Below are 27990 nucleotides of genomic sequence, written 5' to 3'. Positions count from 1 at the left end.
TTCATTATATTTTCAAAATAGATGGCATTCTTAAAAAAAATTATTGTTATGTAAAAGAATCTAAGAGAATTTTATGTCAGATTTTGGGTTTTAATTCATAATTATCTTTGGTGAGAGAAACAATGAGTAGCAAAGCAGTCTCTTCAATCCCAAAATTAGTGCAATCCACAGTGAGTTGAATCGCATTTTTATTTTTCACATTAGACAAATCCAGCTGTGTTTTTATTGAATAATTTTTTACAGGCTTAGGCTTGTCTAGCCTATATTTGAGTTGATTGATTAAAAGATGAGAGCTACCAATCCAATGTGATATTGTGGGTATATTCTCAGCCTAGGTTTTGCACATCATAATTTCTGCTGGAATAAGCATAGCCTAAGCTAGCCCATATGCATAAGCTCGTGTGTTATGTAACAAATGGGTGTTTTAAGTAGGCTATCTGTGCTATCAGAATTCTGTGAGTTCTTGTGACTGGGGCAAGTACATAGAATAACAGATAGGCCTCAGCTAATATTATATTTTGATATCTACTAGGCCGTGGTGTTTAAACTTCAAATTTGGGTAAAATTCTTGTTAATTGACTTCTGGCTATCTTGGAAAGGGTTTAGGTTAGGAAAATGAAACTTTCAGGGATGGGTCTACAGGCTAAAGTATGGGTAAAATTCTAGTTAATTGACTTCTTGCTATCTTGGAAAGGGTTTAGGTTAGGAAAATGAGACTTTCAGGGATGAATCTACTGACTAAAGTATGTCCCAAAAGGTATTTTAAAGCCCCTGCCTCCACTCCTTCTCCCTCCAGAGGGCCCTGAAATTTTCCTACATGACAGGTCTATACCTATTGAAATTTTGACAAAACAACATTTACCTTAATTTTCAGTTACTAGTTGCTTTTTCTCTGCCTTAGTTCTGAAAAATGCAATTTCTGTTTGCCTATTTGAGTAGAGTTTTGAGTCATATCAATGTTGTTTTTTTTCAAAATTTGGGAAATGTATTTGCATATATTTAAAGTCTTTTAAAATGGGATTGAGCAAAGTTATGAAGCTGAAAACAATTTTGTTGTACTTCAATTAAGCAGAAGATCTATTTTGCAAGATTTCATTTTATAACACATGTATTTTTAAAGGTCATCAAAGGTCAGGGCCCTCTTGAGGGAGAAGTAGTAGAGGGGGTTGCTTCAAAATACCTTCCTGTGATATACTTTAGTCTGTAGATTTATCCCTGAAAGTTTCATTTTCCTAACCTAAATCCTTTCTGAGATAGCAAGAAGGTAATTAACTAGAATTTTACCCAAATTTTAAATAGCATAAAATTAGTGGCATCAGTTATGGAAGGGTGATTTCCCCTAGATCTTTTGATTGGATTTTGAAAATGCGTTTTCTTTTGTTTTTTTTTTATGTGGAAGGAGGGGGTAAGTGCCTATTGTATTCAAAAATCCCTCTTTGGTATTCCCATATGAAATTTATCACCCATCACTTGTTGCTAAAAGACATCTTGGCCTGTCTCCTAAACTCCTAAAATAAGCATTATTGACTGGAATATGTAGGCCTCAGGCCTTCATGCTTGGCTTACCAGGGGTGTCACATGTTGTGATAAGACACCCCACCTCTTGTCAAAATTTTATTCAGTCCAGACTAGTCCTAGTTAAAGATAGAATTGGGGCCACAATTAGTGATAAGGAAAAAGTTAAAGAAAGATGGGTGGAACATTTTGAGAATGTGCTAAACCAAGATACAGTTGCAGGAAAAGATATAGATAAAATTGAAAAAGTTTTTGATATCTTGAATGTGAAGGAAGATTTGTTTAGTGAGGAAGAATTAGCAACAGTACTAAAAGGATTAAAAAATAATAAGGCTCCTGGTGCTGATAATATGATTAATGAGTTTCTTAAATATGGTGGCTCTGAGGTTAGGAATAAGCTACTGAAGATTATGAACATGATTTTTGAAAAAGGGGAAGTACCCAATGATTTTAGGAATACCTTAATTAAACCACTGTATAAGAAAGGTGACAAGAGTGAGTGTTGTAATTATCAAGGTATTAGTCTAGTCTCTGTAGGTAGCAAATTACTGAGTAATATGATACTTTTTAGACTGAGAGATGCTGTAGACAAAGTTTTAAGGGAAGAACAATGCATGTTTTAGAAAAGGTAGATGATGTGCTGACAAAGTTTTCACTCTTAGGTTAATAATTGAGAAGTCCCTTCATTGTCAAACACCTTTGGTCTTCACTTTTATCAGTTATGAACAAGCTTATGATTCTGTTGATAGAAGAGCATTAACAAATGTGTTATTGTTATACAGTATACCAGAAAAATATATTAAAGTGATTTGTGCTATGTATGAGAATAATACTGCTGTGGTTAAGGTAGGAAATGAGGTTAGCAACTGATTTTTGTATTAAATCAGGAGTTAAGCAGGGTTGTGTTCTATCCCCTTTATATGGATCATTTTGATGGACTTTGTCTTAAGGAGCACAGGAAAGGCAATTGGAGACCACAGAATCAAACGGGGAGGAAAAATCTCTTGGACTTAGATTATGCTGATGATTTAAGCATATTAGATGAAAGTGTGAGCAAAATGAATGAATTTTTAGAGGTTTTACGAGTTCAGGGTGCTAAAATAGGCTTGAAAATTAATGTTAAGAAGACTAAGTCACTAAGGCTAGGAATAAGTGAAGATGAACAGGTGACCTTAGGTAACGAAAAGATTGATCAGGTTGGGAGCTTCAGTTACCTTGGTAGTATTATTAGTAAAGATGGTGGGAGCAGTGAAGATGTTAAAAGGCAATTGGAGACCACAGAATCAAACGGGGAAGAAGAACGCTCCTGGACTTAGATTATGCTGATGATTTAAGCATATTAGATGAAAGTGTGAGCAAAATGAATGAAGTTTTAGAGGTTTTGCAAGTTCAGGGTGCTAAAATAGGCTTGAAAATTAATGCTAAGAAGAACTTATTCAGTCAGGAAAGAGAGTGCAAGGAAAGAAGAAAGCATTGCTGTAGTGAGGGACTACACTGTCCAATTAAACTTGAGAACATGCCACAGTGACTCCCTTGTCTTTCCGAGTTCTTGGCTGTTTCTACGTACTGATTTTCTAGGGCTGCGTCCTACTGAGTCCCTTACTGCAGCAATTTTTTCTTCTCTCCTTGCATTCCTTGCACTCCCTGGTCATTCTGATTTCTTGGCTGCGTCTATGCACTGATTTCCTAGAGTTGTATCCTACTGAGTCCCTCACTGATGCAATATTTTCCTCTTTTTCCAGCCTGAATAAGTTCCCCCTGTGGCTTTAGAACATAAATCCGTAACTATTTTGGATACATTCGTCCAAAATAGGTCGCAAAATAAGTTGCGACAATGGAAAAGTTTTCAAAACTGAATTTGCACACTCTGGTATGATTTTGTCGAAAAATAGGTCTCCAGGGAGAACATCTTCTGCTGATTGGTCCAAGACAACTTTTTGGGGCAATTATAGCTGCAAACGATCATCCAAAGGTTCACCTTTCATGTCCTGCAATAGAAAGGATATTTGTAAAAAAAAAATGGATTTTTAACTGAATAAAATATAGGTATGGATCTTTTTGGGTCACCCTGTAATATTCATGGATGTCAATTTCATGTAGCAAAAGGTGATGCTTTTGGTGATAAATGCTTTTGGCTAATGAACAATCGCAATGCTTTCAGAAAGCATTGGTAGCACAATTACCTTTAATGATGATTTCTTTATATAGCCACTCTTCATAAACAGGGTCAGCAAAGCAGAATAAAAGCTGGTAACAATAGCAGTTTAACAAATCAAATCATGAAAAGTATTTGATAAAAATATGCAGTAGTGTGCAATTTTTCATTGCACACTACTAAAATCCAGAGAACAAACTGAAAAATTGGTTTCACTAATGTTCTAAATACATATCTCTTTGATCTTTATTTTTGTTTATAATTTCTTAGGACATATTTTAGTGCCTTTTGCCTTAGCTGCTTGGATTGACCTTGTCACTCTTGATGGTCTAAATTGTTCAACATCACCCATTGTACATTTACATTTTTCAGTTTGTTCTCTGTATTTTTTCTCGTTTGATGGTCCAGTTTATTCAGTCTTGAAAATGATTTCTCTCCAGAAGCAACACACAATGGAATTGTTAGGAACATTTCACAATTCTGGAAATCAATTGTTCATTTTGATGGCAGTGTGAGGCCCGATTGGGCCAAATCACCCTTTATCCGTCCCTGTTTATTCATAGTTTGAAGAAGTAACAAAATTTCCTAAGTCAGCATCTAAATTGCCTTGACAAGTGAATATTAATTCAGTTTTAAACTAGAATTAAGTCATTATTTTTCTTCAGTTATTTTATTTATTAATTAATTTTTTCTTCAGGCGAAGTATGCAGCTGCAGCAGCTCTACCAAAAGCTGATGCCCCACCTAAAAAGGAAGCAAAAATCAAGAAGTTCAACATTTACAGGTGGGACCCTGATAAGAATGGCGATAAGCCACACTTGCAAACATATGAAGTTGATCTCAACACGTAAGTTTTCTGTATTTCTTTACAATTCATTTTGGTGATTAAGCACAACCTACATTTCAGCTTTTGATCAAGTCTACTGTTTTCCCTTTTCAAAATGTTACTTTCCTGTACATTTTCAAAAATGATCTTAAAAAACCAGGAAAAAATACAGGGAGTTGTGCATGGGACAAAAGGATAAGGATCTCTCACAGAATCCTAGATTTTCTTGAATTTCTAGGCTTTTCTTGATGAAAATATATATTAAAATTTGTTTATTGGCCCTCATCCCCACCTCTCCTCCCAAACAAAAAGTTTCTACATATGCCTGATCAAATACATAAATCATAAGAAATTGATTTATCCATCAAACATTCGGTTTGTAAACCTTTTGAACCTAATTCATTCTGAGATTATTTTTTTTTATTCCTATATTCTTGGCGCCATGTACTTAGTGGTATCTGATATGCTGCTACTGAAGTACCTCATTCCAAAACATTGAGGCTTTAAATGTATATTAAACCCCTTTTTGAAGAAATCAACAGAGGCATTTGAAGGAATGATGTCCCCAGGAAGATTGTTAAATCTTGATAATTTAAACTCAATAGAAACACCAGAAACCTTTTTTCATCAATTAGTTATACTGGTCTGAAAATAATTTATTTTTTCCAATTTTGGTTATAATTTATCTCGACAGTCCATTGCCAATTCCTGGCAAACTCATGTAAGTCATGTTTTGACTTATTTATTTGAAATTAAAACTATACTGCTCTCTCCCTTCACCCTAGAAATGTCTAAGTATGCCATATTTACTAGATTGTTTCTATTGCTTTTCATCATTGTTCACCCTTGCCTATAAAACGTTTGTAAACTACTTCTCCCATTAGAAATTATGGACTTTCAGTCAAGACTATTTAGCCCAAATCCCTTTTCTCCATGTATATGAGGGGTCTTGAACTTTTGTAGGGTACTACAATTTATATGTGCTGTAGTAGCTCCTTAGATTCCAGGAACTAGATAATCTACTCAACTAATAAATTTAATTTGAGTTACGTTTAGCTATTTATTCCCCTTCCTTGCTAAAACAATATGAGAAATGTTATATGCAAATAATGAAAATCAATTGACTCAATTTCAAACCTCACCAAGGATTTAGACCTTCTTACTAATACCCCTAAGTCTCAATGCTAGTCATTAATATGAATGATAAATAAAGCAAGTTCTAGGGAAGATCCCTGCGGAATTTCGAAATTAACTCAAGTGAGTGTGGATGTAGAATGCTCAATTTCATCATTCATTTGTAAAAACTTCCAATAGTTGAAGGTTCTATGGGGAGGGGGGACGCATATCCTCTGTACCATAATGAACAAGTCTATTTTAATTTTGTTCTTCTGATTTCTAATGCAAGTTTTTTTTTTCTTGTGAAGGTGCGGTCCTATGGTCCTTGACGCCCTAATTAAGATCAAGAATGATCTCGATTCAACTCTAACCTTCCGTCGATCTTGCCGCGAAGGTATTTGTGGCTCATGTGCTATGAACATCAATGGCGTGAATACATTAGCTTGCATCAGGTGAGTCTATAAGAGCAAACTTTATTCTTAGCAGGTACCGATTTCCTGAATCTTTACTTTCGGTTGGGAGTGCAATATGTGGCTGGGGTAGATCCTCTGACGCTTCCCATGTTTTTCCCCAACTATCTGCAGGTGCCTATGGAGCCGGATTGACTCTTATGGAACATAGAGAGTTATAGTACTAACCCCTATTTCAAAGCAAATGATCACCAGCACCGGGACTCGACTTTCGGCCCAAAAGAATACGGATTCCTTCCGACTATTTGGCTAGGAAGGGTTGTCCTAGCCGCTTTAATTGGCTTGGTTAGGATAATAGCAAATACGCAGGGTATTCCTCACCCGACTCTTTTCTTTTTACTGAGAAAACTAGCAACACTTTCTGGTTTCTCTATATTTTCGTTTTGTTCTTTTTATTTCGTTTTCGTTTTGTTCTTATATTTTCCTTATTGACTTGTGGAAAATGCACGTACTCGAGCTGCCTGTTTCCCACAGTTTAAGACCTGCAGGCTGGCTGGTACTGATATTGCGCTTCCTGCTCGCTCAAACTCTCTTCTGCACAAATATAGACGTAATAAACACGAATTAAATCCCTCAAAGCACATCTAAATTTGGTAGCATATCAATTGCCTGTAAAATGCCTTTCCAGTGGAAGCTGGTAAAGGAAGATCCACAATCAGATTAATATTTGGTGGAAATTATAATATAACTTTTGGTTTAAAATATACCTCTTTATGTTTATGATCCTCTTTCCAAAGAAAGTCTTTGAACTTAATCAGATTTTAGTCTGACACGTTTGGGTAAAATAAACAATAACATGCAATTTTCTTTCCTATTTTCTTCTAAGAAAGCCCCCCCCCCTTCCTGCCATTTAGAATGCACTACATGGTAGGCTCCACATTGTCAATAATACTTGTAATAAAGAAAAACAAACTACTTTGAGTAACTCATTAGGGCGGTTTGATTTTCTGACATTTCATAACTCAAACTCAGCATACCTAACAGCAACAAAGAAAATAGGTTTGACTGCAGATTTAATAGCTTCTAATGCTTTACCCTACTCCTCCTTTTTTCAAAATATGGCATATTGTTGCAAGGAAATCCGTATACAATATTGGAATCAACCGTCAAAAAGTTTGGAAGAACAAGAAGGTAAGCCTGCTAACCAAGATTAGAATATTGAAAGCTACAGATGTTTTTCGGAGAAATTGCCTGCGGATTGTTTTGGATACCCGACTGACTGACCGTATTACAAACGGTAGGCTGTACGACAAGTCTGATGCAAACCCGCTTTGTAAGGCTATAATGAGAGATAAGTTGAGATGGCTAGGGCACGCTATGCGGATGAAGGTTGACAGATTGCCTAAGATCGTCCTTTTCGGCCAACCGTCTAGGGCTAAATGGAAAGCAGGTCGTCTATGGTTGGGGTGGGAGGATGTCGTAAAGAAAGATCTGAGCGAAGTGGAGAATATCAGGGAGGGTGTGAAGATGGAGGCTTTGAATAGATTAAGATGAAGAAAGAGCGTGCTTAGCTTTGTTGGCCTCAGGCGGCTTGGTACTGCAGTGAGTTGTTAGTTATAGTAGTTATACAACAAATGATGGCAAAGTTCTTCCTTAGTGCTTAAAGATTGTGTAGCTTATTGGGTTATTTTTACTGAACAGGGTAGCAGAATAGATGTACCTGTTGCTTCTTTTTCTTCTATCATCCCTTGAGGATATAATTGCTAAATATAACCTGGATTGTTCTTACCCGGGAACTCTGCTGCCATGTATACCGCCATTGTTTACCCTGTCTTCATCACCTAAGTGTTACTCATCGCTGCGTTTTTATTCACGGCATCTTCATCAAACATCCAATAATGGCCATACTGAAATCCAACCAACCCGAAATTATTCCTCCAAATTGCATTATTCGAAATTGCAGTTTATCTTAACTAAATGTCCATTGATTGCCGCGCTAAAATACAAAAACGCTCAACGCTATTTTATTCCTCAACACTACGTCATTCTTCACAGCAGTCTATCTTACGTAAAAGTTCATTGATGGCTACACAAAAATCCAATTATTGTTACAATATTCCCAGACTCCGCATTATCATTTGCGGCAGCGTTTATTGATGGTCGCACTAAAATCTATTTTTTTTTCTTTATTCTATCACAGTCACAGTTTATGCTGCTTTTCTTCTTTTGAAATTATAATTTTGGAATCTTCTTCACATTAAACTTTTACTGAATCTTTTCTTTGATCTGGTTTTTTCTGCTATCTCAATTTTTCTTTCTTTTCTTTTTATTAGTGCACTTTAATGGGCAACACCACAGGAGACTGGTACTTGTGAAGAAAACACTAAAATAATAAAAGGGCACCATTCTATGCTTCATTTAATCCTTTGTCCAAATATCATATTCTTTACACTGACAAAAGCCCCAACTTCTAATGAACCCAGATGTTTATTTATTTCATTAAGAATCGAGGAGTATGTAAAATACATAGATGCCACTCATTGATTTACAATAGGCTTTATAATATACCCGAGTAAAATACTTAAAAAACAGGAAAATATCAAACATTATTTAAATTCTAAAAAAGGGAAAAGGTTGTGTATAAAGAGAATATTTTCTGACTTGGGATACGAATCATCCGTCTTGATCCTAACTAATTCCAAAACTAATTTAGATCTTAATCTTATCTCACTACTAAGAAATAAAACTAATTCAGCTATATTTTAAAACTCAAAACTGATTCAGTGTTTACTAAAAACAAATACAAAACCAAGTAAATATTTTGCCCATTTAAAGTAGCAAATGCGAATTGGAGAAAAACTGCAGATTTTATTATCTACAGAAAGAAGGACAGCACTCAGAACATGTGGGAGGCCCTAATTTATGGCCCTAGGCTATATGCATAACTAAAAGCACTGCTTATGTAAGTCTTACTTAATGACATGCAGCAAGTTTATTAATCAGATTTCCATTCTTTAATACTATTTTTCGAGAATGTAATTTGTTTCAAATCTCGAGGATCTTATTGTCAAAATTTCAAAAACTACGGAAAATGTGATTCTTTTTCTATCTATAGCTAGTTTTATTTATGTATAAATTTTTTTTTCAGTCGATGTGCAAAGGATTTTCCTATCGGCAGAATCTTTAATATAAATAGCCAACATATAACATTTTCCGCCATTTTTTAAAATCTTGTTAATGAAATATCTATGAATTCAAATAAAATTGTATTATCAAAAAGGATTTAGAAATATAAATAAAAATGAAAAAAGATGAAAATTTGGTTCATGGAAACTGCTTATTTTAAAGTAAGAATCTCATTAGTAGTATTTTATTTGTTTTGCATTTAGCTTAGAGCCAATGCCAAAAAAATTGGGTTTATATATTCCGAAATTGAATTTTGTCGCCCGCAAACTATTTCACCCTTATGACAATGGCTCTTTTCTAAAGAAGGTTGCCCTTGTTTGTTGTAGACACTTTATTTCTATATTATTGTAAATTGATTCGACAATTTTGCGACCTCAATGGTTCTTTTACCAAGTAATCTGAAGTTTATTGTGGGAGCACCAACCTTTTATCTTTGGTATTTAAATACATTCAAACCGTTTTTATTTGATTAGGATAAAAAAAACTGTTTTTTGTAAAAACTATTTTTTACCATTTTTTTTTTTTTTTTTGCATTTAATCTAGACTCCTCATTTCTATATTATAGCAAAATTGATTCGACATCAAGCAAGGCAACAAAGATCTACCCATTGCCTCACATGTACGTGATCAAAGATCTTGTTCCTGATATGAACAACTTTTATCAGCAATATAGGTCGATCCAACCTTGGCTTCAAAGAGAGGATGAAGCCCAAATGGGCAAACAGCAATTGCTGCAATCTGTTGAAGATAGAAAGAAACTGGTTGGTACAACAACTTTTGTTAACATTTATATTATGAGTGAGAACCCCAATATTGTTAATTACATGTCATTGCCTGCCCAAAGCCATGAATAGTAATGATTTGTTGCCAATTCGTTTTATGGCTGCATAAGAGGATACCAGAATTTTCTTAAAGCTGGCTTTAGGCTGATATAGTGTAAACTTTTCATGGAAGCCCTGTTCTTTCCAGGCATAGGTTTGGTGAAGCATCCTTTAGAAACATGATAGCAGTGCAAGTAAAGAATTTTCAATAATAATTTACTTAAATTCTATATTTATTTTAGTTTTTACTGTTTAAAATGTAGAATTGAAAAGAGTCAAACTTTAGCGTAAAGAGCGGGGCGTTGAGGAGGGAACGACCCTTTTCATATACGAAGTAATTTCCGTTCGTTTTAAGTTTTATTGTCGCTCCTTATTTTTAGTTTAAAAAAAAAAACTGTTTTTTTTTTATTTAATAGCCATTTAAGACAACCTCATTTCCGCCTTGTATGTCTTGGTCCTGAGGACCTGGGCCTTTCGGGTCAGGGCTTTGGCTCAATTTAGTCAGCCCACTAAATTGCTTTGGGAAGCCTACCTTAGCTGTAGCAGCTGTATAACAAACGACGAGCTTGCTACTTGCCCCTGTAAAAAACGTACAGCAACTGAAACGTCGAATCGACGTTTCAGGAGGATCTTTATCCTTTTTTTTATTTGTTTTATGGCTACATAGGGGGATACCAGTTTTATTCTAAAAAAATTATGAAATGAAGACCGTGTTTTTTTTTTTTAACGCCAACGCAAAGGCTGGACGAAAAAAGTTAATTTTATTCATTTGGTGCGCATTTCATTCATTTCGCCAGAGCAATTCTTTCATAACGGTGAAGAAGACAGGGGGTTGTCGTCCCGAAATATTCGCTTCATTCTTCTAGTATTTCCGTTGGCTTTGAAAAATCCTTCCTCAATATTCATTTCTTCAATATAGGACTACACATAGAACTTCGGAGGGATACTAACGACAAATAGTTAACGGTAGGACATTTCAACTGACTTCGAAACCCATCCTATGCCATATCACATTTATGCATAGAGGCCCCCACCCCTCACACACACAATGAGATTGGTCCAAGGATCCTCCTTCTTGGAAAATTAAAAGGCAGAGGTCCAAACATGATTGCACAATATCTTATTGCCGCCCGTCCTTGGAAAAAGTTCTGCTTCCTCTTAAGGCTTAGATGCGTTTGTACTTAAGTAATTGATCAAATCATAATAGTCGTCCATAATTATGATTATAAACCCCTCGTTTGCTGGAATTTTTATATGCGTAAAGGTGTGCCTGTTAGGTTAGCTAAATAATACTTGCTTTGGGTTATTGTCAGAGTGGAAATTTGAATATTTTTGCCAATCCTATCCTTCTAAATTCGAGGCTGTTCTCACATGAATCAAAATATGATTGATGATTGACCAATATTCTTCCAAAAATGCACCATTCTTTATTTTGATATCTTGGGACTTATAAACGTGTAGAACTCTTGGATAAGACTTTTGAAATAAGCTTATGTTTCAAACCTTTTAAATGTAATTTGTTGCAGGAAATTTTGGAATAATATCATGTGTACGCGTGTCAGAGCCTTAATAAAGAGGAAAATTGCCAGATTTTTCCAAAACCTAATCTACTAAAGGTGTTTTAAGCCATTTCCCAAAATATCTAATGCTAAAAGACAGAGTTTGATCTACTGTTTTTAAAGGAACCCTGATACTAGCCATAATTTATCAAGAAAACTGCAATAAATGTCATGACTGAAGCCAGACTGCATGTTGTTTTGATAAGTAAAAGAAGAATTGAGCAGTAGAATGACAACTGTGACAAATTGTCTATGACAACTGTAATCTGGGTGGCACTAATTGGTTTAGGGTAAATAGCTCGCTGGAGTTAAACATTTCAGTCACTGTTGTCATGTTAGGTGTAACAGAGACCTTTCGGAGCTCATCTGGCAGCTTATGAGTTTAAATAGCCTCCCTTTCAAGAATGTAGATGGTGCTAATGTCAAATGTAATGAAAACAGTGATATAACTCGCCTTTCTTGTATATTACTGTCATATTAAGGTACTTTGAAAACTTACACTCCAATTTTCGATTACTTACATGATCGGGGTAGAAAAAGCAGCGTGAAATCACAAATAAAGCGAAACATGAATGAGGCTCTTTGGCATCTACTTCGGCAATGGCAATGCCATCCAAAAATCTATCGATGTGAAAGTATTGTCATAGATGAAATGATAGATTACTTATAAAAAAAATGTTGTGACTAAATAATTTAACTATTTAAAAATATCCCACAGGTATTCTGATCAGGTATTAGAAGGCAAGGCTGTTAAATTTGTTGAAGGATTAAAACAGATCGATAATAATATCCTTACCTAGTATGCATTTCATAATTAAAAAGATCGGCCTACAAACAGTTTGTATCGATATTGTTTCTTCTTTTTTTAGCTGAATTTTTGGGAATTCAACTACTTTTAATTGTTTTCTAAGCTTTCTCCTTTACATTATTGCTTACACTTTTCAATTTACAAAAACTGCGTTTTTTTCTTAGAACATTTTTTCCAATAATTCCAAAAACACAGTTTTTGGTCAAAGGATGCTTCTTTTTGCTTCAATACAACTTTCATTTCAACTCAAATATGCTATAAGAACGTCCATTACGCCAAAGCTTCTGTGTAATAATTCATAGTTTTTTCTTTCAAAGTGGTGTATTGTGGATTTTTAGCAAAAATTCTACCACAATATATTTTATCAAAATTGTTGATGTTGATTTAGTTCGTATTGCCTTTGAAGTTATTAGATCTCTCTTTTTCTTTTATTTAACCCGGTTTGATGTATCATGTACAGACATTTCTTTTCCTCTAACCTTATATCCCCCTAAAACCATGAAATAAAAATTTTCAATAGCCATATCAATGTGTTCAAACTTCATTTTTTACCCCTAGTGTAATTTCACTACTGAGCAAACATTTTAAAAGTGAGTCATTTATTTGGAAATAGTATTTTGCTGAGAATGCACTATCACGTTTTAGAAATCCCTCTGGAAGGTTGTTCCGTCTGCTAAAAAGTCACTTGAAAGAAATAAGGAGCATAAACGGGTAAAGGAAAAGTAAATATTGTTGTGATAAAAGTAAAAATATAAGTGATTATCATATCTTTTGAAATGAATGGACTTCGGTTATTAAAAATTTGAATTTACGACCTACAGAAACAATGAAAATATTAATCACCAAGGAAAAAAAATGAGAAAGTAACTGACTGAACAAGACCATAAGTGAATAGAAGAGTTTTAAAGAGTTAGGAAAAAATCACCATGGTTATCAATTCCAAGCTCGGTCAAAGTTTTGACTAGCTCTATCCTTTTCTGGTGATATTTAATCTTGTTTGCAATTTCTTACACGTATTAAATTGATGTCTGAAAATGCTTTTCCTAAAATTTGCCCTTTCTTTCTTTTCCTTTTTTCCTTTCATCTTGTCTCTTTTGTTATACCTTTTCACAGCAATCAATGCTGTCATTCTTTTAACGGTTGTATAGTGCTGATCAGTTTTGGTCAAATTTGTTTTATACTTTTTATGTGATTTTTGTTGCTTTTTACAAGTCATGTCAGATGTTTAAACTTCCTTTATAAATAAAATTTCAGAACTCCAGGTGACCGACACGGCAAGTAAATCACCCCGGTACTTTTTCACAATTAGATTTCACAACTGTATTTTCTTAATTTTCTTGTCTCAAATGCCCTGTTTTGTCGAAACCGATACTTACATTTTTTTCCCAAAAAATATGTTATTGACTTTCATCTCAATTTTGGGTTGTCTAAGAAGTTTGGTCTACGTGAATTTAAACTCGTAAGGTCTTAGTTGCTTTAATTTTGTGTAATTGAGCAGGTAAGATAAAGTATAAAGTGATATTCCCAAACATTATTGAAGAAAATGAAATTTTTGAGCTGTTGTCCGGAATTTTGGCTTTTATGTTTTTTGTTTTTTTTGGGGGGGGGGGGACTAAAGTCTAAAGCAATTTAAAATATGTATTCCCTCAAATTGGGTTCGTACTCATTTGAAAAGACCTTTAAAAATCCATTTTTGTACTAAAATTTCGGCCAAAACATTTTTTGAATAAAATTTGGGGCTTTACGTGGGGTTTTGAGGCGTTTCATGGTTTGGGTTTTGAAGTTTTGTAAGCCAATTTGCAGGTTTTTTAAAACATTTTTAGTGTCAAAAATATCAATAATATGTTCCGCCTTAAACTGTATAATCACTAGCCTATTGCAATTTACTGGTATGAGACCACTTAGATTTTAGTTTTTGGGATTTTATCGTGATTTTTAAAGTTTTGCCTAGACTTTTTCAATTTTTCTGATTTCCCCTCTTATCTGGTGACTTTGAACGATTTTGTCTTATGATTTTGAAATTCCTTGGGCCTGTAATGATCTTAAATTATTCCCTAGTGCATTGTTTCCTGGATTGCCCATACCAGAAACAATAAATGTTCTACAGACAACCCCTACGAGGTGAACGGACCTTCAAGAAGGTCTTTATACCTTACATCATAAAAGAAGACGAATTTCGCGTGTAGATAGCAAATTATGATAGTCACGTCAGCATCATGTGATCATTATGAGCCTTAATTTTACCTATTTTTTGTTTTCTCTTTATAGGACGGTCTTTATGAGTGCATTTTATGTGCTTGTTGCAGTACAGCCTGCCCATCCTACTGGTGGAATGGAGATAAGTATCTTGGACCAGCAGTTTTGATGCAGGTAATATTTAATTTTCATTTTAGCATAATAAGTCAGCAGATTTAGCCGAACAGCATAGAGGAATAGCCTAGTTTTTCATCATACACGTTAAGATTTTTCTTGGTCAAATACCTAGGTTAACTTACTTGAAAGATCCTCAACCACTTTAATGGTTTTTTTGCCTTTTGCTAGGAGCCAAACGATGTGCTCTCCTGTCTGGAACCGGAAGATCTGTGTAATTTTTGGTGGGGGGACCCAACTGGATTGAGGATCAGGCCTCAAAAGCCCAGAGCCTCCCCGCCCCAGGTGGCTGAGCTCACAGTCACGCCACTGACCCCTACAACAAGCCAAAACTTGGGTATTTGCATACTAGGATTTGAACCCGTATCCTAAGGGTTGCAAGTGTGCCGTCCACACGGCTAGAGTGGCTCACCAAAAGACCTTAGAATGACTTGAGAGGGTCATTTTGTTCGATCAGCTGCAGCTTCTTTAAATATCTTCAAGCATTTGTCTTATCTTCGACCATGTCTCTAGAATACTCCTCTTCTCTGGCTCTAGATCTTATTATTATCCGAAACCTGCCCCACGCAAATGTATCCCTGTTTATCCTAGGAATTTTTTCGGGTCTAATCAAGCAAATTTTTGATTCGTGATTATTTAAGGAATAATTGTAGTAACAACCAGTCAGAAGAGAAAGTAAAAAGGAACAAGGATGTGAAAGAAGCCTTCTGAAAGAACTTTCACCAATGTTAATTCAATTAGGGGGTGGGGAGAGGCGTCAAAAATTAAAAATCTTGGCGGTTCTTGGCTTATCGAAAACTCTTCCTTTTAAAGCAAATACGATTAAGTGGGTATTTCATTAGTATATTCAAATTTTATATTAATATATAATCAAACTTATATGTTAATAATAAATATTAATGTAAATAGTAAATACTAGTACATTTAATATTAGTTTTATTATTGTATTTTTTTAAATTATTCTCTTAATACAAATTTAGATATGAATATATTTGAAGCAAATTCAATTAAGTGGGTGTTTCGTAAGTACATTCAATACCTTTCTCCAATGGTACATGCTGTCAATTAGTTAAGTAAATAGGTTAATTATAAAATAAGTGAGGAAAAGGACAAATTTAAAAAAGGATAGAAGAGTATGAAAGAAAAGGATATTAAGCATTAATGTGGACTTGAGAGAAAAGGTCCTATCATTTTCCTAAAAAAAAAGATATCATGGGAAATATGAAAAGAGGTCGTTTCTTAAGAATGGCTGGCTAAATGACGAGAAAGTTTACTAAAAATTTTAGATCATAAATACTTCCTGTAGATGGGTTCTTTAAAATCATCATAAGATGATTGTGTGATGCGCTACCTATGCTTTGGAGAGCCGTCAAAGAGTCAACCTACCATTGTTTATAAAATTAGCAAAGACCTAATAATTGTTAAAGGGTTGGAAAAGGGGGCTTATACAAATTATTCTTACGCTAACAAACTAATACGCTAACAATATAATATCTCTTTGGTCTTACCAGAGGATAGAGGCTGAAGTTTTAATGAAAGAGACAGTTCTTTTCAAAGGGACTTGCCATTTATACGCAGAAAAAAAATTATAATTAATGCTTGATAATTTTCAAATATCTATTCAATAGTAATTTCAGGTCTATTAAGGGACTTCTCAATTCTTATCCACCTTCTATGTCGGACGTCTTTTTTGATATTTTGATTTCTTTGGCTAAGGTTGATTCTAAAGTATAATTTGGATTAATTTTGCTCTGTATGATTTGAACGGACGAGAAGAATTCTAAATAATTACGAATTTGAGATAGGAAATGCTTAAACTCCAACTGAAATTAGATTTTAATTCAATGGTAGGAACACAAATAATAGGATTAACAACAAGTTTAATAGAAATCTTAAAAAGCTAGAGTAAAATAGTAAAAATAGGTTAATTAAATAAGTCAATTGTAAAAATAAGTGAGGAAAAGGACAAATTAAAAAAATAATATATAAGAGTATGAAAGAAAAGGAAACTAAACATTAAAGTGGACTGGAGAGAATAGGTCCTATCATTTTCCTAAGTTAAAGGCCTAAGTTTCCAATCGTTAAAGGGTTGGGAGAGGGGGTACATACAAGTTGTTCTTACGCTAACAAAATAATATATCCCTTTGGGTCTTAGCAGAGGACAGGGGGTGAAGTTTTAATGAAAGAGAGTTCTTTTCAAAGGGACTTGCCATTTATATGCAGAAAAAAAATTATAATTAACGTTTCATGATTTTAAAATACCTATTCAATAGAAATTTCAGATCTATTAAGGGGTTTCTAAATTCTTATTCACCTTCTATATCCGACGTCTTTGAGATATTTTGATTTCTTTGGCTAAGGTAGATTCTAAAGTATAATTCGGATTAATTTTGCTTTCTAATCGACAATGGTAGGAACACGAATAATAGGATTAACAACAAGTTTAATAGAAATCGTAAAAAGATAGAGTAAAATAGTAAAAATAGGTTAATTATAAAATAAGTGAGGAAAAGGACAAATTAAAAAAGGATAGAAGGGTATGAAAGAAAAGGATATTAAGCATTAAAGCGAACTTGAGAGAAAAGGTCCTATCATTTTCCTAAAAAAAAAAAAAAAAAAAAAATCATGGGAAATATGAAAAGAGCTCGTTTCTTAAGAATGGCTGGCTAAATGACGAGAAAGTTTACAAAATGTATGTGATTGGGCATGATTGTTATTTTCTTATATATACTAGTTATAAGTTCGCTTCGAACCTTGTTCAATTCTTTTTACTATTCAGCCATATTGTTCTGTCCATTTTGGTTCGAATAAACTTTGGATCATTTTGATTTAGTTCAGCTCAGCTAAATTGGATTTTCCTCTGTGTTTTAACTATATTAACACCAATCGTGGCTTACTCATATTAATCATAATCGTAATCGTTAATCTTATACCAGCTTCAAATGTGTCCGATGTTGCCCTAAGCGAAAAAAGAGTTTATCATGAGGATAAGTGGGGCGGGGGGAGTATATAATATACTTGCTTGCAATCTTATGAGTAATATTATTCCCATTTTTATTTGAGTTGCTTAAACATATTCCGTATATACTTTGTTTTCATTCCCCAAAATGTTATATTTCCCATTATTTCGTTTAATATTTCCCATTATGTATACACTATGTTTTCATTTTCCTAGTATGCGACTGAAATTAATGATAGTAAGGTTCTAAAGTAGGTATGGTGTGTATCCAAATCTTTCCTCTGCCACTTAAGTAAAGTACTGCTAATGATGACAAACAGTGATCAGATGCCATCTTTTTGAACATTAAACGCCATCGTTAAACAGTATAGCTAATACTGTAATTGAATAAATTCTTTTTTTTTTTCTGTTCACAAACTTTTTGGAATAAACTCGTACCCTTATACATAAATGCTCTATGTAAAATGTATGCTCTATGTAAGTCTAGAAGGCTAATATTTATAAACAATATACAATTTATGTAATTTATTTATTTCAAATATATAAATTTAATAATAACAATAAATACAATAATACTACTTTAATCTTTAATTAAACTTTTATTTGAATTTGCTTTTAAAAAATGAAAAGTAAAAAACAAATAAAAAAAAAGATTTACAAAGAATGAAATTGTAAAGACCAAATATTTATCAATTGTGACTGAAACACAGTAATACAAAGTCTTGAAGACTTTTTTTCTGTTCATAAACTTATTGGAATAAACTCATACCCTTATACATACATGCTCTATGTAAGTCTAAAAGGCTATCCGGATCCCTGGAGATAAAGCATTGTATCCAAATCTTTCATTACCAGAAAAATATCGACAGCTCAAGAAAATATTTAAAAACAACATACAATTTATGTAATTTATTTATTTCAAATATATAATTTAATAACAACAATAAATACAATAATACTACTTTAATATTTAATTAAACGCCGTCGTTGAACAGTATAATTTATACTATAATATAATGAATTAATTTATTTTATTTTTACAACATGGGCTTTCAACCAACACAAATTTTAAGAATACTGTGCAGCACTCAATAAAGGAACATTTGTATTCATATTTTTTTTGTGGATTGGCGAAGACATGCGCATAGTACAGATGGTGCAGACTATTTTTTATTCCATATTTTTCTTTTCTATTGTTCAAACCTTTTTCAACTAGGCATTAGTAATTCTAAGAACACCACCAAAAGCTCCCTTGGACCGGGCCCCAGCATTTCCGAAAGTAATACCACAGTCCCCTATCAATTCATTTTTTTTCATAAATTCATAAACTTATTGGAATAAATTCATACCCTTATACATATTATATACTATACTTGTACTTACACTATAGACTTTCATTTTTAAACCGTTTTCTACTTTTTGGAGCTTGTGAAAATAAAAATATCTTTCTTTTAAGATATATATTATTGTATTTTTTGTTATTATTAAATTGTATATTGTTTATAAATATTTTCTTGGGCTGTAGATATTTTTCTTGTGTCATATTAATCTACCATCAAATGAAAGGAATTATTTTCATATCGTTCTGAAAAAAGGTTATGTCAGCTTTGGCACTCACAGAGACCATCTGTATTGGCTTTACTCTAATTAGCCATGGCTCTGAAGTTTTTATTCATTTTCACCAAGCTGATTTTAATTAAAAAAATCCAAGAGTTTGAATCAACTCTAGCCCCCCCCCCCCAAAAAAAAAAAACAAACAAACAAACTGGAGTTTGAATAAAAGGGATGTTTGACTCTTTAATAAGGGCGTAATAGAGCAATTAAGAAAACTTTAAATATTCATTAAAATATATTTAAAGTAGAATTCAAAATTTCTGTGCATACAACCTGAAATTTTCCGTAGGTATAAGATTTTGTTTCTTTATTTCTGGATTTTAAAATTGGCTAGCTACATGAAAAAAACCTACGCTTAAGACCGATTTCATCAGTGTTTAATGAACTTTAAAGTATAGTTTTAAAAGATTAACAAATTAAATATAATTTAAAAAATATTTTGGTTATGATTTTTGGAGGTAATGCTAGATGGTATTATTCTTCTTTTTTTATTGGAGGCGACTAAGTTGTTCCTTACAAAGTTCTAATGTAGTCTTACACTCACGATAAGCTAATAATATATTATGTATAGTATGCTTCAATGGAAAGTTTGTATTTACAGGCTTATAGATGGATTATCGACTCCCGTGACGAAAAATCTGCCGAACGTCTTGAGAGGCTCCGGGACCCGTTCTCAGTCTACAGATGTCACACCATTATGAACTGCACAAAAACGTGCCCCAAAGTAAGTCCATGTCCCAAAGTTATAGTTCAAAGTAAACTAGTGCCCCAACATAAATCCATATTATGAACTGCACAAAAATGTGCCCCAGTGTCAGTTCGTATCCCAAAGTTAAGTCCAAAGTAAGTTCGTGTCCCAAAGTAAGTCCGTGTCCCAAAGTAAGTAATATCCCAAAGTTAAAGTCCAAAGTAATCTCGTGCCTTAAAGTAAGTCAATATTATGAGCTGCACAAAAATGTGCTCCAGAGTAATTTCATACACCAAAGTAAGTCCGTGCCCCAAAGTGAGTCAATATCCCAAAGTTAAAGTCCAAAGTAATCTCGTGCCTTAAAGTAAGTCAATATTATGAGCTGCACAAAAAAGTGCTCCAGAGTAATTTCATACACCAAAGTAAGTCCGTGCCCCAAAGTGAGTCAATGTCCCAAAGTTAAAGTTCAAAGTAAGCTCGTGCCCAAATGTAAGTCCGTATTATGAACTATACAAAAAAGTTTAGTTCACTTTAGACCCGTTCTCAGTCTACAGATGTCACACCATCATGAACTGCACAAAAATGTGCCCCAAATTAAGTCCATATCCCAAAGTTAAAGGCCAAAGGAAGCGCGTGTCCCAAAGTTAAACTCCAAAGTAAGCTGGTGCCCCGAAGTAAGTTCATTTTATGAACTGCACAAAAACGTGCCCCAAAGTAAGTCCATATCCCGAGAAACTGAATTGAGTTTTTCTACTGTGACGGGTATTTATCAGAATCAAGAACCAGGGATTTTTATACCATCGATTGAATTGAACAGACTTTTCCCGATTCTTTAAACAATTCCATCTCCAGGTTCTATTAGCAAAAAAAAAAAAAAAACATCTAGAAGTACCAAGGGCAATGTAAATGAAATCTGATTGTTTAAACTGATCAAGTGGAAGCTTTCAAATCTCTCTCTCTCTCTCTCTCTCTATATATATATATATATATATATATATATATATATATATATATATATATATATATATATATATATAATATATATATGTAACAAATATCGAAAATAAAGAATATATATATATATATATATATATATATATATATATATATATATATATGTATATATATATATATATATATATATATATATATATATATATATATATATATATATATATATATATATATATATACTAGCTGTTGGGGTGGCGCTTCGCGCCACCCCAACACCTAGTTGGTGGGGGCGCTTCGCGCCCCCCCCAAGCCCCCCCGCGCGCGTAAGTCGTTACGCGCCATAATAGTTACGCGCCATTGTAGTTGTGTCCCTATGTCCCACCTGTGAATATAGATATATATATATATATATGGTTTTAACTACGTAAAACTTGCGAATATACAACATTCTTTGCTGTCCCATTGTCTTTGCATATAAATAGATTGTCAGGTTATCCCCCTGTTTCCCCCGGTGTCCCCGTTGTAGTTGTGTCCCTGTGTCCCGGTCGTCATTTATATTCCCTGTGTCCCGCGTCCCGGTCATCATTTGTATCCCGGTGTCCCGGTCTGTCCCGGTCGTTATTTATATTCCCTGTGTCCCGGTCGTCATTTGTATCCCGGTGTACCGGTCTGTATATACATTCGTTTTTTAGTTTTGTTTTTCTCCTTTATTTTTTTCCTTTTTTTTTCTTTTTTAGTTTATTTAGATTTTTAGATTTTTTAGTTTTTTTATTAGTTTTTAGTTTTTTTTTCTTTTTAGTTTTTTTGTAGTTTTTACCTTCTTTTTAGTTTTGTTAATTTTTTTTTTTACTTGTGTCCTGGTCGTCATTTATACTCCCTGTGTCCCGGTGCTTTGTTGATTGCTAATCGAACATTCCTTTTGTCCTGGTCGCTTTCTCTTTGAGTGTCGTCATTTATTTTTTTCTTTTTTAGTTCTTTTAGTTTTTACCTTTTTTAGTTTTTTTTTAGTTTTTAGTTTTTTTAGTTTTTTACCTTTTTTTAGTTTTTTTAGTTTTTTAGCTTTTTTATTTTTTTTATTAGTTTTTAGTTTTTTTGTAGTTTTTGCCTTTTTTTTTAGTTTTTTGTCCTGGTCGCTTTCTCTTTGAGTGTCGTCATTTATTAGTTTTTTCCTTTTTTTTTTTAGTTTTTTATTGGTTTTTACCTTTATTTTAGCTTATTTTTCAGTTTTTTCCTTTTTTTTAGTTTTTTTTTATTTTTTATTTTTTTTAGTTTTTTACCTTTTTTTAGTTTTTTTAGTTTTTTTAGTTTTTTAGCTTTTTTACTTTTTTTTATTAGTTTTTAGTTTTTTTTTGTAGTTTTTGCCTTTTTTTAGTTTTTTCAGTTTTTTTTTTAGTTTTTTATTGGTTTTTACCTTTATAGTTTTTTTAGTTTTTTAGCTTTTTTATTTTTTTTATTAGTTTTTAGTTTTTTTTTGTAGTTTTTGCCTTTTTTTAGTTTTTTCAGTTTTGACGTCACCTAATCCAGTTTTTTCAGGTGACGTCACCTGACACATCCATCCACACATCCACAGACAGACAACTTATTTTTATATATATAGATATATATATATATTTATATATATATATATGTAACAAATATCGAAAATAAAGAATCCGATTTTTGATGAAAAAGAATTCAATATGCAGTTGTGTTGCTTTTGGTAACAGCGGATGTCAAATAAAAAAAGAATTGTGAAAAATTAGCTAAAAAACAACTCACATATTTTTGGTTTTCCTTTGTAGGTTTAATTGTCTTCGGAAATCAACAAACTGCTAATATGTGAAAATTTTCGGTTATTGTCTTTGATACTTAAACATAGCAACATGGGCTTTCACCTAACAAATTTTAAGAATATTTTGGAGCACTTGATAAAGAAACTTTTTTTTTTTTTTTTTTTTTTTTTTTTTTTTTTTTTTTATGGATTGGCGGAGACATGCGCATAGCACAGATGGTGTAAACTGTTTTTTATTTTATATTTTTTCTTTTCTATTGTTGAAACCTTTTTTGACTAGGCAGTAGCAATGCCAAGAACGCCGCCAAAAAATCTCTCGGGCCCTACTCCAGCAATTCCGAAAGAAATACCACAGTCTTCTATCTTCGCTGGCTAAATCAGTCAGTAAGGTCATTTGATGGATCAAAATCATTGGAAGTCATTATGATTGAGGGGGTGCAAATGTGATATTCAATGATGAAGTGATTTCTAAGAGGTCCTTTCAATGAGCTCCAAGAAAAAATCTAATAAATCAAAAATAATCACCTTGGAGGAAAACCGAAACTACTGCTGGTCAAACTAAAACGCAACAGCCGAGAGAGCCTTAAAAAGCGCCAATAAATAGTGAAGGGAGCTCCAGTACTCAGGACATCCATTGATGATAAAATACGAAAAAACATATACACTAACCCTGATTTGACACGCATGCAGATTCAGAAACGAGCGGAATTCAGGAGAAACAAAGACGAAAGAGCAGTACAGTCTTCTGGTGGGAACCATTGCTCTCAAACCGCGTAATGCGAATGTGAGACAATAGCCGAACAGCCAAAAGAGATAAACTTACTAATTTTTAACGCACACAGTATGGTTGGAAAGTTCGGCGAGCTTCAAGCATTCCTCTACGAAAACTCTCGATACGATGTAATCTGCATTTCTGAAACTTGGTTACATGAAAAAATACCATCGACTAGATTTGGAATACCAGAATATGAAGTTTTTAGGAAGGATAACACGGCAAAACCACAGGGAAGTGGAGTTGCGATACTTTCAAGGGAAAACTTACACATATACGAGCACAGTAGTTTCTCTAAAAAGACAATAGACGCCATAACTTGTGTTATGCCAACTTCTAACGATGGTTCTCGCCTGGCAATTGTAGCCGTGTACCGGTCAACAGCAACTTATAAGAAGCCGAGAGAGGGACTGACAGTAGATCGTGAATTTTCTGCCTACCTGGAGAAGATCTTTAACAAATTTAAATCCGTAGTGATATGCGGAGACCTAAACATACCTGAAATGGATTGTAAAAATCATTCCTTCAGGATGAGAAGCCAGAACTCAAAAGATCAACTAATACACTATCTTGACCTCACTAGCGAGTTGAACCTAGCGCAGAGTGTCCTCGAGCCTACGCGTCAAACCGACACTTTGGAAGTTGTATTCAATACGCCCATGGTAGACCTGCTCGTTACAAAAACAGTCGTTAACCCCGTTACAAGCGACCACGAACATGCTGTCCACTGACAAGTCCGTGCTGAACAACTCAAAATTCGTACACAGGATGATGGACCCACTTTTAAATTAGACTTCCATAAAACAGACATAACAAAACTCAAAATAATACTAGAGCATACAGATTGGGACAACCTTGTGTATAACCTACCAATCGCCGAAGCCTGGGAAGTTTTCTATGGCATACTTCACCGAGCCGTCACTCAAACCACACCATTCAGGAACAACAAACACATTGGCAAAAGGATATTCCTTCCCAAGCACATAAGAAAGCTCATCAGGGACCGGAAGAAGTCATACAGGGATTACAAAGCCTCTGGAAGCATAAGTAGACTCGCCAAGCTTCAAAAACTCAGCTCAAAATGTAGAAAAGCTATCAGAAACTACAACAAAGATTGGGAACGAGAAGAATTCCAGAAAATAAGAACAAAAAGCGATTTCTACAACCTGTGCAAACGCAAGCTAGGTGAGCAACAGAAAACTACCAACACTAACAGATCGAAGTGATGTGGTCCATAGCACTAGCCTAGATAAGGCGAATGCTCTTGTAAAATTCTTCACCAGCACGTTCACTATTGACGATGGCTATTTACCTCAACTCCAAGACTCACACCCAGGAAGCGAGCTCCACAGCATTGGCTTCACGCCAGGAAGTGTTCTAAGAGCAATGAAGGGCATGAAAGCGTCTAAAGCACTCAATCCTGATGGCATCCCGTCCTTCATCCTGAAGGAAGTGAGAGACGAGCTATGTGAACCTCTGGCAATACTTTTCCAAATCTCATTCGAGCAATGCAAGTTTCCTACTTCCTGGAAGCTATCCCATGTAACACCTATTTTCAAAGGAAAAGGGAAGCGGAGTGACCCGGAGAATTATCGTCCGATCAGCCTTACTTCACCTTTCCTGAAAATCATGGAAAGGGTCATAGTGGAAAAGTTAAACTCGCACCTCGAATTGAACAACCTCATCTCAGATCATCAGCATGGCTTCCGTAAAAATCGTTCTACTGTTTCCCAACTATTAGTGATACACGACTACATCCAGTCCACCCTTGACCGTGGGATTCCAATAGATATTATCTTAATCGATCTACTTAAGGCCTTCGACCGAATATCCTTGCGAAAACTCATCCACTGCCTAGAAATCTATGGAATCAAGGGACAGCTAAAAAATTGGCTCTCAGCGTACCTGAATGATAGAAAAATAGTAGTCAAGGTTGCAGACACACTATCCACATGGACAGATGCAACCAGTGGCGTCCCACAAGGTAGTGTTCTCGGCCCAGTCTTGTTCGTCATGTACATATACATTTCCATAAATGCCATTTCCCAAACCGACTTCGGCCTGTTTGCAGACGGTACGAAGCTCCTGGGAGAAGTTAGTGCATCATCACAAATCCAAAGCGACTTGGATGCCCTGACAGAGAAGCTCGAAGAATGGCAAGTTTCACCAAATTTAGCATAATGCTCTGTCGTCCATCTTGGCCGCCAAAATCCGATGTACTCATACAAAATGAAAGGTATCGACCTGACAAAATCTACCTGTGAAAAGGACCTAGGTGTAATTCTGAGCTTGGACCCCAAACCAGAAAAACATATCGGCGCGGTTGTGCGTAAAGCGTCAAATGCTCTCTGGCTACTCAGTCAATCCCTATGATACCTTGACAATCACTCAAAGATATCAGCATACACAAGCTACGTCAGGCCACAGTTTGAATACGCCTCTGTCATCTGGTCGCCATATCTCAAAAAGGATATTGACAGAATAGAACGGGTCCAGAAACGCTTTGTAAAAGGACTTCAAGGATTCAGAAACCTTCCGTATGACGAAGCTCTAAGAAGGCTCACTCTCCACAAACTTGAGACAAGAAGAACGATCTTAGACTTAAAAACCCTTATCAAGATAGTTCATCAGAATTTTGGGAACGTGAAAGACAAGCTTGTTCAAAAAAGTCCCAAAGCAACACAAGATCGCACAGTCTGCAATTGGAGCCCGTGAAGATGAAGATTGCAAGATCTAATTCTTACCATCATTCGTTCATACCCCGGGTCATCTGGATCTGGAACAAACTACCATTCCCAGTAGAAAAGATGAAATCACTGGAAGCCTTCTCCAACGGCCTAAACATAAACATACCATATCTCGAGACTTTTAACGTAGGACGACTTTAAATGGAAATCGTGCCGCAGTCGATCCGCTCTTCGCCATGCCATAACATTTTTCTTTTAAAAAGGTGTCAGTTGTATAGAAATTTTGTATTGAGAGGCGTGAGGAATAAAGTTATTTATTTATTTACCCCACCCTCTAACACCTCTCAGCGGTTCTTTCTTTTTTCAAGAGAACGTCAATGTACAGTTCAGATCATCTTCACTTTTCTGTGATAACATATAAATTCATATAAATTAGTGACGGTTCTAAGCACCAAGGATAGTGCAAATGATAGTCATTGTTTGAAATCCTTGAGTGAAAATAAACATATTCATCTATATCCAAAAAAATGAGGGAAGTTCGAAAATTCAAATTTTCTAACTAATTTCCAGAAGCAAACTGATTTTATATACCGTAGATATAGACTAGCCCAACTCCACTCAGAGGAGTTTATTTTTTGTGAAGACTCACAAATTTCATTTTGAACCAGATTTACGAGTCAGTGTTTCGCTTTTGATCAAACATACAAGTCAGAATGTCGCTTTTAACTGTTTACAGGCAGTATTTCCCTTTTAATCAGATTTAAGAGCTAGCGTTACGCTTTTAATTAGATCTACGAGCCAGAATTTTTATAGGAACGTCGCCTGGTTGTTCTCAATTGATTCACCCCTTCTGTCAGACTCCATTATTATCATTTGATTAATTTTAAGGGGGCGACCGATCAGCTTTGTATGGAGACAAATTTACCGTGTTCTATCTGAACCTTGATATCCAAAAGTCTATAGGTTCATTGTTTATCATTTTAAAGTTAGTATTTCATTCGCAGTATTGTTACTCTCAACTCTCCGTCTTTTTTTGCATGTTTTAACGTTCTTTTTTTCTTTTTATTGGTGTGAATTATTTTTTCCATTAATAAATTCAAAACAAATTCAATTCAAACGAAAATTTTTTATTAGGAATTCTTACCACGAATGGTAATTCGAATGTTACCCAAACTCTGCAATGTTTTAGCAAGAAACTTGTCGACTTGAATGCATATTTTTTTCATAACGGGCTCTCAATGCTAATAATGCAAGAGAAAACACTTCCTAACAAAACTTTTCCCGAACGGAGAGTCGAACCCGTGATCCTTCTCTAAGTCGTCCAGCGATTTGTCGAGTCGAACATACAGGGAACAAAATAGATTAAATCAATCCACTTAAATCGTCAAAATAGGCTGCAAAAATATTCGACAGAAGCGTATTACTATTTTTTTATTTACTGTTTTTTTAATTACTGTTTTTTTTTATTAGGGTTTGAACCCAGGAAAAGCTATAGCCGAAGTGAAGAAACTTCTTGCTGGTTTTGCAACAAAGAACAAATCCGAAATGGAAGCCGATGCTCTTCAAAAAGCCGCCGCTTAAGGATATTTACTTTTCACAATCGTTCGGATAGGCACAGTAGGCCTAAATTAGACGTTGAAATATTAATTTGTTATTATTCATTCAGTCCAGTAGTAGTGACTTCTTTGTCTTTGAAATTTGATGTAAGTAAAAAAAAACGGAGAGAGGGTACACAAATATTTTGTTATCCATTGTAACGAATAAAAGTTCTTTAGGAAAA

At 34.4% G+C, this 27990-nt stretch overlaps 1 protein-coding gene across 1 annotated transcript; it reads left to right on the top strand.

Moving 5' to 3' along the window:
- The first annotated feature begins 23 nt into the window (after positions 1-23).
- Positions 24-27990, top strand: LOC136043778 (succinate dehydrogenase [ubiquinone] iron-sulfur subunit, mitochondrial-like). Its single transcript, XM_065728693.1, has 7 exons — positions 24-170; positions 4368-4516; positions 5920-6063; positions 9773-9968; positions 14664-14765; positions 19940-20062; positions 27681-27990. Exons 1-7 carry the CDS (start codon positions 123-125, stop codon positions 27789-27791), a joined length of 873 nt encoding a protein of 290 aa, XP_065584765.1. The 5' UTR covers positions 24-122; the 3' UTR covers positions 27792-27990.

Source organism: Artemia franciscana, unplaced genomic scaffold, assembly GCF_032884065.1.
Source record: "Artemia franciscana unplaced genomic scaffold, ASM3288406v1 Scaffold_980, whole genome shotgun sequence".
In the NCBI taxonomy this organism is placed as follows: Eukaryota; Metazoa; Arthropoda; class Branchiopoda; order Anostraca; family Artemiidae; genus Artemia; species Artemia franciscana.
This window is presented reverse-complemented; position numbering and strand designations above follow the sequence as displayed.